This window comes from Saccopteryx bilineata, chromosome 1, assembly GCF_036850765.1.
Source record: "Saccopteryx bilineata isolate mSacBil1 chromosome 1, mSacBil1_pri_phased_curated, whole genome shotgun sequence".
Classification (NCBI taxonomy): Eukaryota; Metazoa; Chordata; class Mammalia; order Chiroptera; family Emballonuridae; genus Saccopteryx; species Saccopteryx bilineata.
This window is the reverse complement of record NC_089490.1, coordinates 21,890,048-21,905,314: the sequence shown is the minus strand read 5'-3', so window position 1 is coordinate 21,905,314 and position 15,267 is coordinate 21,890,048. Positions and strand designations below refer to the sequence as shown.

The window sequence follows — 15,267 nt, the reverse complement described above, 5'->3', positions numbered from 1 at the left end:
ACCAAAAGTTCTCCCCCCAAAATAATTTTTAAGTCACTGCATTTATAGTAGATTTACCAAAAGTTTATCAAAATTTTTTTAAATCCTTATATGCATTTAGAGGTACATCAAAGTCTTCGTAAAACATCTAACAAAAATAATGGAGCTAGGATTAAATACTTTATTCACTTGACACAAGACAAGCCTCCCAACATGGTTACAATAGAAATTTGCTTTAAAAATGCATCAGCACAGGTTCTGGCCTGTTAGCTCTGTAAAGAGCATCATCCAGAAACCAAAGTTGCGGGTTCGAGGCCTGGTCAGGGCACACACTGAAAGCAGCCAATGAGTGCACGACTGAGTGGAACAAATGAATATTTCCCTTCCTTCTCCCCTCCCTCTCCTTTCCTCTCTCTGTCGCTCTATTAAAAACAAAAACAAAAACACCCTGGCTGGATAGCTTAGTGGGTTGGAGCGTCCTCCCAGAGCTGGACGTCACCGGCTGAATTCCCAGGTCAGGGCACATACAGGAGCAGTTCCATGTTCCTGTTTCTCTCTCTCTCTTTCCCTGCCTCTCTCTCAAATAAATATCAGCACTACATGTCTAATAAGGCTAAAGTTCACTACAACATTACAAATTTAAAGTAGGACAACACTTGATATAATTAAAGCTGACTACAGCCAAAATGAAAGAGTAAAATTCAATTTAAAAGAGGCGATGGAGCCTGACCAGGCGGTGGCGCAGTGGATGGAGCGTCGGACTGGGATGCCGAGGACCCAGGTTCGAGACCCCGAGGTCACCAGCTTGAGCGCGGGCTCATCTGGTTTGAGCAAAAAGCTCACCAGCGTGGACCCAAGGTCGCTGGCTCCAGCAAGGGGTCACTAGGTCTGTTGAAGGCCCGCGGTCAAGGCACATATGAGAAAGCAATCAACGAACAACTAAGGTGTCTCAATGTGCAACGAGAAACTGATGATTGATGCTTCTCATCTCTTCGTTCCTGTCCGTCTGTCCCTGTCTATCCCTCTCTCTGACTCTCTCTCTGTCTCTGTAAAAAAAAAAAAAAAAAAAAGAGGCGATGGAGCTGCCTGACCTGCGGTGGTGCAGTGGGCAGAGCTTTGACCTGGGATGCTGAGATCCCAGGTTTGAAACCCCAAAATCACTGGCTTGAGCATGGTGTGGCCTTGCCAGCTTGAGTGTGAGGTCATGTACATGACCTCAGGGTCACTGAGTTGAGCCCAAAGGTCGCAGGCGTGAAGCCCAAGGTCACTGGCTCAGCTGAAGCACTCCCCCCCCCCATTCAAGGCACATATGAGAAGCAACGGGCTAAGATGCCACAACTACAAGTTGATGCTTCTCATCTGTCCCTTCCTGTATCTCTCTCTCTCTCTTAAAAAGAAAAGAAAAAAAAAAAAAAAAGAGGAGATGAAATCTGGCCTGTGGTGGCACAGTGGACAGATTGTTGACCTGGAACACTGAAGTCGATGGTTCAAAACCCTGGGCTTGCCCACTCAAGGCACAAAAGCAAGCAATGAACCACTCAAGTGAAGCAACTATGAGTTGATACTTCCCACTCCCCCCCCCCTCTGTAAAACCAATAAATAAAAATCTTTAAAAGAGGAGATGAATAAATCTACATATAAATGTGTAAGAAAAACAAGGTGACAAATTTCATGCACCATAACTGTTTTATAGTATGTCTGGAATTTGCTTCAAGATAATGGGGAAGGGGAAATTGAAACAAAGTGGCTCTATGAGCTGATGACTGTCACAGCTGGGTGGTGATAATGAGGACTCACTATGCTAGTCTACTTTTACTTTTTGGATATATTTTTAAATTCCCATAATAAGCGGTGTTTTAAAGTTCAAATTCAGTATCTACTCTAAAGGCTAATTATTTTAAGACTGTACACCGCAAACCATGGCAATGCCAATACAATGAAATGTAATGTAGACATTAAAATGTACAAGTATGTCAACCATTTCAACATACCAAACTGTATATATAAAATGGTAAATTAAAATCCACAATTATGTAAAATCCATTTACACTAACCAAAATCAGACTTAGTTTTAATCTCTGTCCTAAGATCAACTATGTCTCAAATTTCAGACAGTCATCAAAATTTATAAAATAAAAACTTAGCCACTCTGCTGTTCAAGGTGAAGTTACTTCTCCATATCTCAGAGTTTCAAACCAAGTTTCCTCTACTTACATAACTCTAAGGATGATACAAACCTGAGACATGGGAGAAAACTCCCATTCACTAAAACTTGCTACCTGCTGGGTACACAGTATCTCACTCAATCTTACATTATCTCAAACTCTCACTTCCACAAGATTACAAACTATTACCTACCCAAAATTTACAGATAAAAAAACTTGAGACCCAGAGAGGTTAAGTAACTCACCTAGGCCACACAGCCAGTCACTAAGTGATGAAGTTACACAGTCATGTCCTACTTGAAAGTCTAATACTCGGGCCATGCCACTGGTAATAAAATGGAAGTCCTCCTTGCCTCAACCCCATAAGTGCAAACACGACTGAAGAAATCCAAGCAGTGGACTAAATGGCTTGACGCCACCAGACAGTTCACTGACAAATTATTCTACACACAGGTAAATAAAACCTTGATCAGGGGTCCCCAAACTTTTTACACAGGGGGCCAGTTCACTGTCCCTCAGACCGTTGGAGGGCCGGACTATGAAAAAACTATAAACAAATCCCTATGCACACTGCACATATTTTATTTTAAAGGAAAAAAACAAAACGGAAACAAATACAATATTTAAAATAAAGAACAAGTAAATTTAAATCAACAAACTGACCAGTATTTCAATGGGAACTATGGGCCTGCTTTTGGCTAATGAGATGGTCAATGCCCGGGTTCCATATTTGTCACTGCTAGCTGTAACAAGTGATATGATGCACTTCCGGAGCCGTGACGCATGTATCCTGCATCACAGGAAGTAGTACTGTCCGTGAGCGACACATACAGTACTCCAGGAGCACAGGATGCATCTCACTGACCACCAGTGAAAAAGGTGCTCCTTCCAGAAGTGCAGCGGGGGCCAGATAAATGGCCTCAGGGGGCCGCATGCGGCCCGCGGGCCGTAGTTTGGGGACCCCTGACCTTGATTAATGGAGCTGCCCATCATGCTTCCAATTTAGACATTAACCTGTATATACCCACTTAGAAGAATTTAGACTCTTCAGAAAAGCTTTTACTTTCCCGAGTTTATATTTTTAAATTCATAATTCTTTAATTCTTAAGCTACATAAAACTACAGGTAAGCAAACACCTCTCAGAAAAATTTTACAGAGGAAAGAAAGTTACTTAACTTCTTAAGAAGTTGGGAAGACTCTAACTCGTGTAATTATTTGTAGATTCACCAAAGCTAATCTTTGCCACATACTTTAAATGAGAGCAAGTAATCAGGTTTCTTTTCATTTTTAATGATATTTATAATATTGTACTATAAAATGAACAAAGTAGAATATGATGATCCCAATTTTAAACACCTTCCTCTTTTCATCCATACATAGCTACGTGTTATGTATTATAACCTTTTTCCTATCACATTTCATCTTATATATAGATGAACTCACACACACACACACACATATATATATATATAAACACACACCCCACAAAATGTTAAAGTGATTATGTCTCGATGGGAGGCTCTTTTCTTCATTTTTTAAATTTCTTTTTAAATTTTCTGGCATTTATTTTTAGAAAAACAAAGTACTGGCATTATTTTTAGAAAAACGCCCTATAAATGTTATTTTTTAAATGCATAGAAAAGAAACTGTCTAGAAAAGACTGGCCAGAGACCAGTGGAAAACTGATGGTCCCCAGGAGATGAATCAGTAGAACCATAAGTGTTTCCTTGGGCCATTACAAAAGGGGGCTGTATGGGACTTATAAAAGTGTAATTGTTACTTTCAAACTCACTAAGTTTGTTAAGGTTACTAAGCTTAAGTAATTCCAAAATAAACACATTATCCTTGGGTCTCCAATACCGTCTTCAGTTAAAGTCTGTTACAGTGAGGTTCAGAAACTTTAAGAGCATCCCTCACTGAAACTCTTGCTTGGGGGCCCATAATCTGACCATATACCACTGGAAAAACAGGTTTAAGTATACCCCAAATAAATACAGAGTTAATGGCAGCTCCACTTCCCAGTCCAGCATTCAGCAATGTGATCTTGTAGTAGCAAAGATGTGGTTCAACCAGCAAATGTTTGCAAACCAGAGTCCATGGGTGGTTCTTTTTCTCTATACTGCTTACTAGCATTAAGGGTTATCAGCCAACCTTCTCTATACTGAGGAGATGCAGGTCCACTATGTGATTATTGTTAGCATCTGTCCGAGTTAGCGACTGTGAGACTGCACCCCTGCAAAGCAAGCTAGGCAGTATGGCAAAACTTGACTCAACACCTTTCCAAGAACAGTAATGTCACAACAAAGCTATATACCAAGAGCTCTTTAATCTGCACAAGTTAGAAAATGAAACATAAACTGCATGAAAAACATTCAACTCAATGCTGAGGCGTAACAAGCAACACGGTGTACCAAGGAGACCTCTGTGGTCTAGCTCTAAAGTCCTGCTAGAACAACAAGGCACGCCGATGTCTTTAAGAGTTATGACAAAGTGGAGCCTGAGAGAGCATTCCAAAGTACTGGGGACCCCTCTCCTGCGCTCCATGCTACACACGCCCCTTTTTTGCTCTCTCTAAGCATAAACCTACTGAGATACAACACGTAGTCCTCCACCCAAAATTGCCCTCCACCTTAATCCTTACCCTAAGTTTTCACTCTTTCAAGTATTAAGGGAACATTTTTCCTGTGTGAAAACATCTGACTTTATAATGAAGCCGCTGAAAAAACAAGGTCCATTCTGCAAGCCAGTTTTGCTGAAACATTACCACTCTCCAAGGCAGGGGTCCATACAGTTCTACAAACACACTGAGAAAGATTTTCAATGTGTTATCTGTGTTCTTTAAGTTATTTTATTTCCAAGAAGTCAATGTTACATAATATTTCTTAACTAAGTTGACTATGCCAGTAAAACACAGGGAGAATATTTCTCCTGGACCTGGCTTCCACCTCTAAGGAAAGCCTTGCCATTTTTATAGCTAACATGACAAAATCTACTTTTCAGCCAAACTTCCTCAACACAGCAGTTTAGATACTATTTCAAATACTATTAAATTTAATGGCAGGCCTAAATTCAGACTTCTCATTTCACTTTTGCACCTACTGGAAATTATTTCACTCAAAATAATTATGTCTTCAGACGATTTCCTATTTCCACTTAAAGTGGAAACAAATTAGAACACTTCAAATTCTATTTGCACTTCCCAAATACAGTAATGACTCATTTATCTGGCAGCGTCAGCAAAGGAGGTTCTCCACAAGAAGCATTTTCCAGATATCAGTGCGCAGAGCGGAGCGCGCATCGGCCGCCCTTGCTGCTGGACCCCGGGCCTGGGACTGGGCTGGCCAGAGCAGAGGCCCAGGAGCACCACCGAATGTGTGATTAAGTGAAATACTGAAGCTCTTTTATTTTTAACCATTTGGTGAAAACTTTCCTACAGTTATAGCCATTCCTCCTTTAAAAAAAAAAAAACAGAACATGACATTGAAGAGAAATTAACCTTTTCTTTTTTGGGATAGCTCTATAAACAGCAATCACTCTACCCTTCTACCATATTCCTATAATACCCTCACAGAAGCTGTTAAAATTCAGAGGGCTTTCTGCCACTATATTTAAATGGCATGAACATGTTATGCTTTCTAACCTTTCCTTCTTGATATCAGCTGCTATTTCTAGTTTCTGTTGCTATCTTATTTTACACACAAATGTCTGGCAACGTTCTAAAATTAATTCTGCCTCCAAAGTAGAATAAACTATGTATGTAGACTTGGTTATAATTCAGAAGTCTTTCCCACTTACTTCTGACCTGTGTCTACATTCTGACTCTATTTAACAGACTCTCTGCACCACCCACCACATTCTTCATAAAATCTGAGAGGTTTCTATTAGTTTAAAAGGAGTATCTTAAGGATTTTCATTTAGTTCAAATATTAATCATGAGTAATGGCTCAAAGATGAGTTCCAATATAAACCTCAGGGTATATATAAAATATTTTTAATCCACTTAGGAGACACCAACCACGACAAAGCTGGATTTCATCTTGCCTGATATGCTGTGATAAGACCATAACTTAAACTCGCTGTTGCAGAGTTCACGGCAGCAGAAAGCAAACGTACTGGAGCCGGGGCACCCTGTGCCACAGAGAGGCCTGTCACCCTGAACCGAACAGTGGGAAGGATAATTGAAGTATAGTGTTTAGTTTATACAATACAACTGAAGTTCCTTCCCCACAACAAACTTAGAATAATGTTTATAATTTAGCAATCAACTGAAATGATGAAAGAATTACCACAATTGAAATAAAATATGTATTTCAAACCAGTAGAATTGTATCTTCAAAAACTAAAATAAGCTCAGACAAACCTAGTTCTGAATCAGGGATGGGTACAAGTGGAACGGGGGATTTGTTTATTTGGGTTTTTCAGTCTCTTTTCTTCTTTTTAAAGATTTAATGAACTTTCATTTGAAATAAGCATAGTTTAGTAAATTAAAGGATTTGATTACATATTCTTTAAAAGTAACTAGTTGGGTAAACAATATCCAGGAGTTAAGAAAAAAAAAATTACTTCAAACTGTTTTATGAATATTCTTCCAAAATCACCAATACTTCAACAAAAATAGTTCAACGGAAGATTTCAGTTCCTGGTACTGAACTGAACAAAGAGAACCACATGTTTTTAATGCTTGCTCATAAACGACCCAAATAAATCTCCAGAAGAGCAGCAGCGGCGCTTTCTGTACCTTTCCCTTCAAAACTCACAAGACCAATTCAAAATAGAAATAAAAATTACTGTACTTTATGGCACCACTCACTTTGTGACACATTTATTTGCTGTCATGAAAGTTAGTGCCTCAACAAAGTAAATGAGATTTAGGGGAAAACGGTTTTTACATTTTAAACAGCACAAAATGTCCTTACCATTTGAGGCAGAAAGAGTTTACCCACCTCAAATGAGAAGATTTTCAAACTACGTGAGAGACATAAGTATTTATATACAAATATTACAAGAAACCTCTCCAAATAGTTTTCCAATCAACTATGATGCTGACCTCGGATCAGAATTACACTGCTAACTATCATTTATAAGAAACGAAGCCTGCACAACAGAAAATATAATTTAAAGTGCAACCGCTGAGGCTCTCCTCGGCCGCCTGGACTGAAACACAGAGCAACAGCACACCCTGCTGGAAGTCAGCAGCACGGCCCCAGTGGCCTGCAGCCGGGAGAGCAGTTTTCATCCACGATGAGAATTACTTCAAAATCAAATTATAACTTCCCACTAAATGACAAACTAGGTTCACAAACATTAACCATTGTGTATTTCTTAAGGTGTTCTTAAAGGTAAAATTAAGACTCAGAATAATTTCAAATAAAAAGATACTGCTTTTTCTTTTTGGATATGTCTCCTCAGGCAAGGGTAACAAAATAGAAAATAAACTAACGGGACTACATTAAACCAAAAAGCTTTTGAAGAGCAAAAGAAAACATTAACAAAACAAGAAGGCAACCAACTGAGTGGGAGAAGATATATAAACCGCTCACAAAAATTAGAGGATCTTTCAAAATGAATATGAAGAGATAAAATATCCCCTAATTTTTGTGACCAGTATATTTGCAAGTGATATATCCGATAAGGAAGTGATATCCAAAATATATAACAGACTTATACACTCAGCATCAAAAAAACAAATAATCCAATTTAAAAATGGGCAGGAGACTTGAATAGACATTTTTCCAAAGACAACAGGCAGATGATAAGACATATGAAAAGTAGCTCAATATCACTAATTATCAGGGAAATGCATGTAAAAACCACAATGAGATACCATCTCACCTATCTCAATGGCTATGAGCAGAGACAAGAAACAACTAGTGTTGATGAAGATGTGGAGAAAAGGGAACCGTTGTGCACCCACTATGGAAAACAGTACAGAGGTTCCACAAAAAATTAAAAATAAAACTACCATACAATTCAGCACTTTCAGTTTGGGGCATTTATCCAAAAAAAAAAGGAAAACACTAATTTGAAAAGATATACACATCATTGTGTTCACTGCAGCTATTTATACTAGCCATGACATGCAAGCAACCTAGTGTCCATCCATAGACGGTGGGTGATGATGATGTGCTGTGTACATATACACTGTAATATTACTCAGCCATAGAAGAGAGTGCAATCTTGTCCTCTGAGACAGCATAGATGGGCCCAAAGGGTATATCTAGGTGAAGTAAGTCAGAGGAAGACAAACACTGTATCATTTCACTTACATGTGAATCTAAACAACTAAACAAATGAACAAACGAAAAACCAACTGAACACCAGAACACCAACTGAGAGTTGCCAGAGGTTTGGGCAATGCAAGAATGGGCAAAAAGGTGAAGGGGCCTGACCAGGCGGTGGCACAGTGGATAAATCGTTGGACTGGGATGCCGAGGACCCAGGTTCGAGACCCTGAGGTCGCCAGCTTGAGTGCGGGCTCATCTGGTTTGAGCAAAGCTCACTAGCTTGGACCCAAGGTCGCTGGCTCCAGCAAGGGGTTACTCGGTCTGCTGAAGGCCCGCAGTCAAGGCACATATGAGAAAGCAATCAATGAACAACTAGCAGCGAAAAACTGATGATTGATGTTTCTCATCTCTCTGCGTTCCTGTCTGTCTGTCCCTATCTATCCCTCTCTGACTCTCTCCATCTCTGTTTAAAAAAAAAAAAAAAAAAAAAAGGTGAAGGGGATGAAGAAGTACAAACTTAGTTATATTCAAGTCACAAGGATCTAATGTAGAGCACAGGAAATACAGTCAATACACAATACCTTTGCACAATGACAGTTTCTAGACTTCTCAGGGTGATAACTTTGTAAGGTACATAAATGGCAAATTATGTTGTACACCTCAAACTAATATACTACTGTATGTCAACTACACTTTAAAGACTTTTACATTCCAGAATGAAAAAAGATACTGACTTTCCTGCTCATTTCCCTAGCCTCACACAGCCCCAACCACCCCAGTAAATTTTACCATTTTTTAATTTTAACCCTAAATAAAAATATTTTCAAATATGCTTTCTGTAAAGAGAAACTGGTAATCACATAAGAGAAAACTGAGGCCGTTTTCTCCATGTGATTACCTGAAGCACCCTGTTCTCCTTTCCATTCCAACTTGGCCTCAGAAACATCCCTAAAGACACCACGAAGAATCCACCAGGCAGCCTAGTGGCCCATGAACCACAATTTGCATGCCACTGGCAAAATGCCTACAGATTCTGGAATTCAAAACATGCAGACGACATTAAGAAACCACATACCAGCCCTGGCCGGTTGGCTCAGCAGAAGAGCGTCGGCCTGGCGTGTGGGGGACCCGGGTTCGATTCCCGGCCAGGGCACATAGGAGAAGCGCCCATTTGCTTCTCCACTCCCCCCCTTCCTCTCTGTCTCTCTCTTCCCCTCCTGCAGCCAAGGCTCCATTGGAGCAAAGATGGCCCGGGCGCTGGGGATGGCTCCTTGGCCTCTGCCCCAGGCGCTAGAGTGGCTCTGGTCGCGGCTGAGCAACGCCCCGGAGGGGCAGAGCATCGCCCCCTGGTGGGCAGAGCGTCGCCCCTGGTGGGCGTGCCGGGTGGATCCCGGTCGGGCGCATGCGGGAGTCTGTCTGACTGTCTCTCCCCGTTTCCAGCTTCAGAAAAATACAAAAAAAAAAACCACATACCATGCAACTCCCATCTAGTACATTTCAACATCTTCATAGACATTAAAAACATGGAAGCCATTGTCTAGATCAGGGGTCCCCAAACTACGGGCCGCATGCGGCCCCCTGAGGTCATTTATCTGGCCCCCACCGCACTTCCGGAAGGGGCACCTCTTTCACTGGTGGTCAGTGAGAGAGGGACGCAAAGCACGGCGTAGCTCACGTACAGTACTACTTCCGGTGACGCGGGACGCACGTGTCACGGCTCTGGAAGCACGTCACATCACTTGTTACGGCTAGCAGTGACAAATATGGAACCGGATATTGACCATCTCATTAGCCAAAAGCAGGCCTATAGTTCCCATTGAAATACTGGTCAGTTTGATTTAAATTTACTTGTACTTTATTTTAAATATTGTATTTGTTCCCATTTTGTTTACTTTAAAATAAGATATGTGCAGTGTGCAAAGGGATTTGTTCATAGTGTTTTTTATAGTCTGGCCCTCCAACGGTCTGAGGGACAGTGAACTGGCCCCCTGTGTAAAAAGTTTGGGGACCCCTGGTCTAGATAATCCAACTCAGCATACTCTCTGTAACAAACTCACAGGAATCAGAGGATGAACAAAAAGGTATCAGAGGGCTGTAATGTGCTCTTCTGGCTACAGCAAAAAAGGCTCTTAGGTCCCAGAGTTCCCTTCTCAGAGAACACACGCTACTCCAGCATGGATCTACACTGTTCTGAGTGACGAGTGCTAACTTCTTGACTCCTTGCTCCCACAGCCAAACGGTTCTGACTGACCTGTGGCCACCCTGGAGGACACTCTCCGTCATGAAGGCCAGCAACTCTGAAAATCCAACAACAAAAAAAGAGGCCAAAAAGGATCAAACACTTCAGTGTTGTTTTCTCTCAAGAACTGCAAAGGTAAATCACCTTCAGGTCTATTTTTCTGAAGTTATTTCCAGTGGTATTACTTCGTTCATTATTTCAATCATAGTACGTTTAAATTTGAATGTTAAAATGATACCAACCTCAAGCCTCTTTTCAAGTGACTCAATTCTGTCCTTTTTGCTCGCCAGGTTGGCCCGTGTGTAGCGGCTCTGCCCAGGGAGATACAGAACCTGACTGTAGCATTCTTCCCACACCTGGTTATAAGCTTCACTAGAGAGTTCCCCGTGGCTCATGCCTTGTTTCACCACTTCCATCTCCTGTCCCAGAGCATCCTGGGCCTGTTGAAAAGAATAATTTCAGTAAGTCTGAGTACGAGAAATACTTGCCATTAGCAAAGAGCTTTAACAAAAGACTAGTTTTTCCTCCTTCTTTGGGCAACGGCAAGGTGGTCTAGTTGACTGGTTGTTCCTTGGAAGGCGGAAGCAATCCCTAAACAAAAGCCTACAAGTCGGTGCAGACCGGTCTGAAGGCAAGCATCCATGTATCCCCAATACTATCAACTCCCTTTGCCTTTACTCACTATACCAGCAGCTCTCATTTCTGGTATAATGAGAAATGAGAAAACTGGATTTATTCTAGTTTCATCTATGCTATCTCCAAACACCAGAACCCCCACAGAAAGTAGCCAATATTAGCCTCATTTTAAAGCTGATGAAGCTAAGACTCAGAGAGATTAAACACCTTGTTCAAAAACACATTGTTAGTAAGCACACAAGGCAGGACCATGCCCAAGCCGAGCACCACCAATGGGTGAGCTCCCTCCACCCTACCATCTCTCCCTACACTCAGGACTTCACAGGATCGTAAAGGGAACGAGGCATTTTTTTTGACACATGCCTCTTTTCTCACCTGAAGGAATGTCCCTGGCTTTGTTAGAGAATGGGACTGAAGGCACAAATCAAGTAAGGATGGATCACTGACCAGCGTTAGCTCACTACTAAAGGAACAGTTTAAAATGACAGAATGAAGGGGAGAAGGGGAACTGGACAAGCCTGGGTTTAAACTACAGCTTTGCCATTTAACATCTCTAAAATGGGGCTAACACATCGACAGCGCCTTGCCCAGCACCAGACACACAGACACATAGACTCTGTGAGCAAAGCCCATGACCTTTCTCCAGTTCTTTGCTTCAGGGCTCGTGAAAAACTGCCAACCGCTTTTAGTTCCTTATAGAAAGCTTTCTATCATGCTAGTAACATCATAAAATAAGCAGAGAACCAAAATATACAAAATTAAGAGAAGTTACCAGCATACAGAAAATTTAAACAGAAGATATAAAAATTCACATCTACAAAAGATAAAAAATAAATATTTTTAAACAATACTTAAGAGAAATAATGAAAACAAACCAATTTTAACCCACCTAATGAACCTGACACTTTTTAAGAAAACTGGTATTTCACTCTGTACATAGTAAAAACTTGTAAGTTCAGCTCTTACTATTATTAGGAGAGAGTACCACTAAGTTATCTTTAAACTGTGCATAAAGAATCTAAGTAAATAGCTACTTCAAATTCATTTTGGAATAAACAGGATTGTAAGTAAATAAAATATGGGAAAATATTTCATTTGTAATGGTTTCAAATACATAAAAATATAAAGCACCACTAATAGCATTTTCAAAAATTTCATTGGACTCTAATCCCTAGAGAACCTCTATTAGCAACAACGTGAACCTTATCTCAGGTTTCCATACATACAATTAATTTAGAGAAACATATTTCCTAAATGCCATCCTCCCCTCATATTTTTACTCTATAAAGAGGAAAGTGGTCAAGTATCAAGTTCACTGTCTAGTTCTCAACCCCAGTGCAATGACTGAAGTCCTACAGGGCACAGGCACTCAACGAACGTCAGGTTCCCACAGCACTTTAAAAACACACCTCAGGTCTGACCTGTGGTGGCGCAGTGGATAAAGCATCGACCGGGAACACTGAGGTTGCCAGTTCAAAACCCCACGCTTGCCAGGTCAAGGCACATGACAAGCAATCAAGGAACAACTAAACTGAAGCAACTATGAGTTGACACTTCTCATTCCCCACCCCCCTCTGTAAAATCAATAAATAAAATCTTAAAATATTTTTTAAAAAAGCAATTCAGAAGTTACTCAGAAATCAGGGGCAAATTGTTGAATTATAAATCTAAATCCTGCTCCGTTTCTCTATTTTCTAAAAATCCTACAATAAACATGTACCACTTATGCAATACAAATAAGAAAAAGAGAAAGGGAGAGGAAAAGTGCAGGAGAGAAGACAGAAAAAAAGAATCTTGTTTTCTCCCAATTATACATTTAGCCCATCCAATCAATCGGTCTATCATTGCCCCTCAGGGATAAAGACTAAAGACTAAAAAAAGACTGTGTGTGTGTGTGTAGACTAAAAAAAGACTGTGTGTGTGTGTGTGTGTCTTTTTCTGAAGTGAAAAGCTAGGAGGCAGAGAGACAGACTCCAGCATGCCCCAGACCGGGATCCACCCAGCGTATCCACCAGGGGGCAATGCTCTGCCCATCTGGGCCATTACTCCATTGAGACTGGAGCCATTCTAGCCCCTGAGGCAGAAAGGCCATGGAGCCATCCTCAGTAACTGGACCAATTTTGCTCCAATGGAGCCTTGGGCAGGAGGGGAAGAGACGAGAAAGAGAGAAAGGAGAGGGGGAAAGGTGGAGAAGCAGATGGGTGTTCTCTTGTGTGCCCTGGACAGGAACTGAACTTGGGGCTTCCACACGCCAGGCCAATGCTCTACCGCTGAGCCAACTGGCCAGGGCCTAAAAAGACTTTTAAGCTAATGACCACTGTGCTTCCAACCATGAAACCAACTATGTTCTTTTACACCTGTGTCCAGATTCTATTCACAATCACAGCCAGCTATCAGCTCAGCCCGAGCAGAAAGAGTTATACACATGGAGGAACAGGCAGGGCAACTTTATACAGAAAATATATATTTCTGCCCTTACCCAAAAAGACAGGGGGAAATCATTTGAAGGAAATAAATTCAATAAAAAAAAAAAAAAACTTCCTTCCTTTGAATAGGTAAAAATTTAAACTGCAAACAATTTTAATATCTTTTTTTTTATATCCATCCTATTCAGAGAGCAGTGTTAGAGAAAACGGCAACTGTGGCACCTGTCAGTCAGGCACACATGACACAAAAGCCCCTTGCCAGCAGAGGTAGTGTTTATCTACCACTGAACCTGGGGGGGGGGGGGGGGTAAAACGGCAGGAGGGGGGCAGTGATGCCCTTTTCATTACATTTAATAATACAAACACTTATCTCCTGATTACACATGTCAGGTGTTTATGAATATCGATATGGGAAAAGAAGTTAGTATTTGTCCATGATACACAGTATCAAATAGATACCCTGATCTCAAGACAAATATTCCCATTCAATCATACCTTTTTCAGCTCTTCTTTAGAGAACTTTTCGTAAGAATTGTGTTCCAGATAGGCAATGTGCTCTGAATTATTGGTAGCAAATCCTACAGTTTTTCCTTTTTTATTTCCAGACGGTTCATAAGGGTGATGTAGAAGGTCATAATGAAGCATTGTGATCATTTCTTTCTTGATTAATTCTTCACTTTTTTGTAAATCTGTTAAAGGTGGCTCTACATTTAAGGGTCTTAGAATAGTTTCATTTACCTAAAATTGGGAAACAAGTAAAATTACCAAACATGCCACTGCAACATACTACCATTATTACTTTTCCTAGCATGAATTAAATAGCAGTTATACATTTTCAAAACAGTCATTTTTTTCCCCTTCTAAATTCTGATTTGTAATAGTGACAGGTTCTGGGAATGCTTTAATATACTACAGAGAGTAGATAAAATTTTCTTTTATAGACTTTATTAATAATATAAGAAAAAACATCAACCACATGAAAAGAAACTTAAAAACTCCCTAGGCCAAAAATGTTCACACTCACTTCCGACGGTCTTGGAAGATCCTTCTGGACAGCTTTGTGCATCCGTTTCATCTCCTTGACACGCTCTGCATCTCGTATGGCCTAAAATATTTTTAATATCCATTATTGCAATTAGACCGTATTTAACACAGTTCAATAAAGGTGAAAACACTAGCCTGTAAGAACATGTATGTTCAAGAGCTAAAGCTGTAGACACCTGTATATTTGTAGAAAGACAATATAAGGCAACCGAAATTAATCTATTCATCCTCTCATAAAACAGACACTAAATTTCCAACGTCTACTACAACATTCTTCAAATTTGCATGGCTGTATCCATTAGATAATTATCCTTTTCCTGTGTAAATCAGAATCCTAAACTTAGTGGGGAATACTCTTTCTGCAACCCAGCCCTATTCTTCCACCCCAAAGCTACCTTTATTTTTTTTATTTAAAAATCCAGCTAATGAATGTGTCATTTCCTAACTCAAATTATAAATAATGTGGGAAAACACATTTGAATTTCACACTGTTTCTGAGTAAATGTATGTAAAAGTAGCTAAGAGAACTAAACACAAAAAGTATTATCCTATA

At 40.4% G+C, this 15,267-nt stretch overlaps 1 protein-coding gene across 1 annotated transcript in view; it reads right to left on the bottom strand.

Moving 5' to 3' along the window:
* Positions 1-15,267, bottom strand: part of CDC5L (cell division cycle 5 like) — a 56,403-nt gene that overhangs the window by 11,002 nt on the left and 30,134 nt on the right. Inside the window, exons 12-14 of the mRNA XM_066251632.1 lie at positions 14,695-14,775; positions 14,166-14,408; positions 10,851-11,048 (exon numbers count right to left, since the gene is read on the bottom strand). Coding sequence (XP_066107729.1) covers positions 10,851-11,048; positions 14,166-14,408; positions 14,695-14,775 — 522 coding nt within the window. The remainder of the gene's footprint in view (positions 1-10,850; positions 11,049-14,165; positions 14,409-14,694; positions 14,776-15,267) is intronic.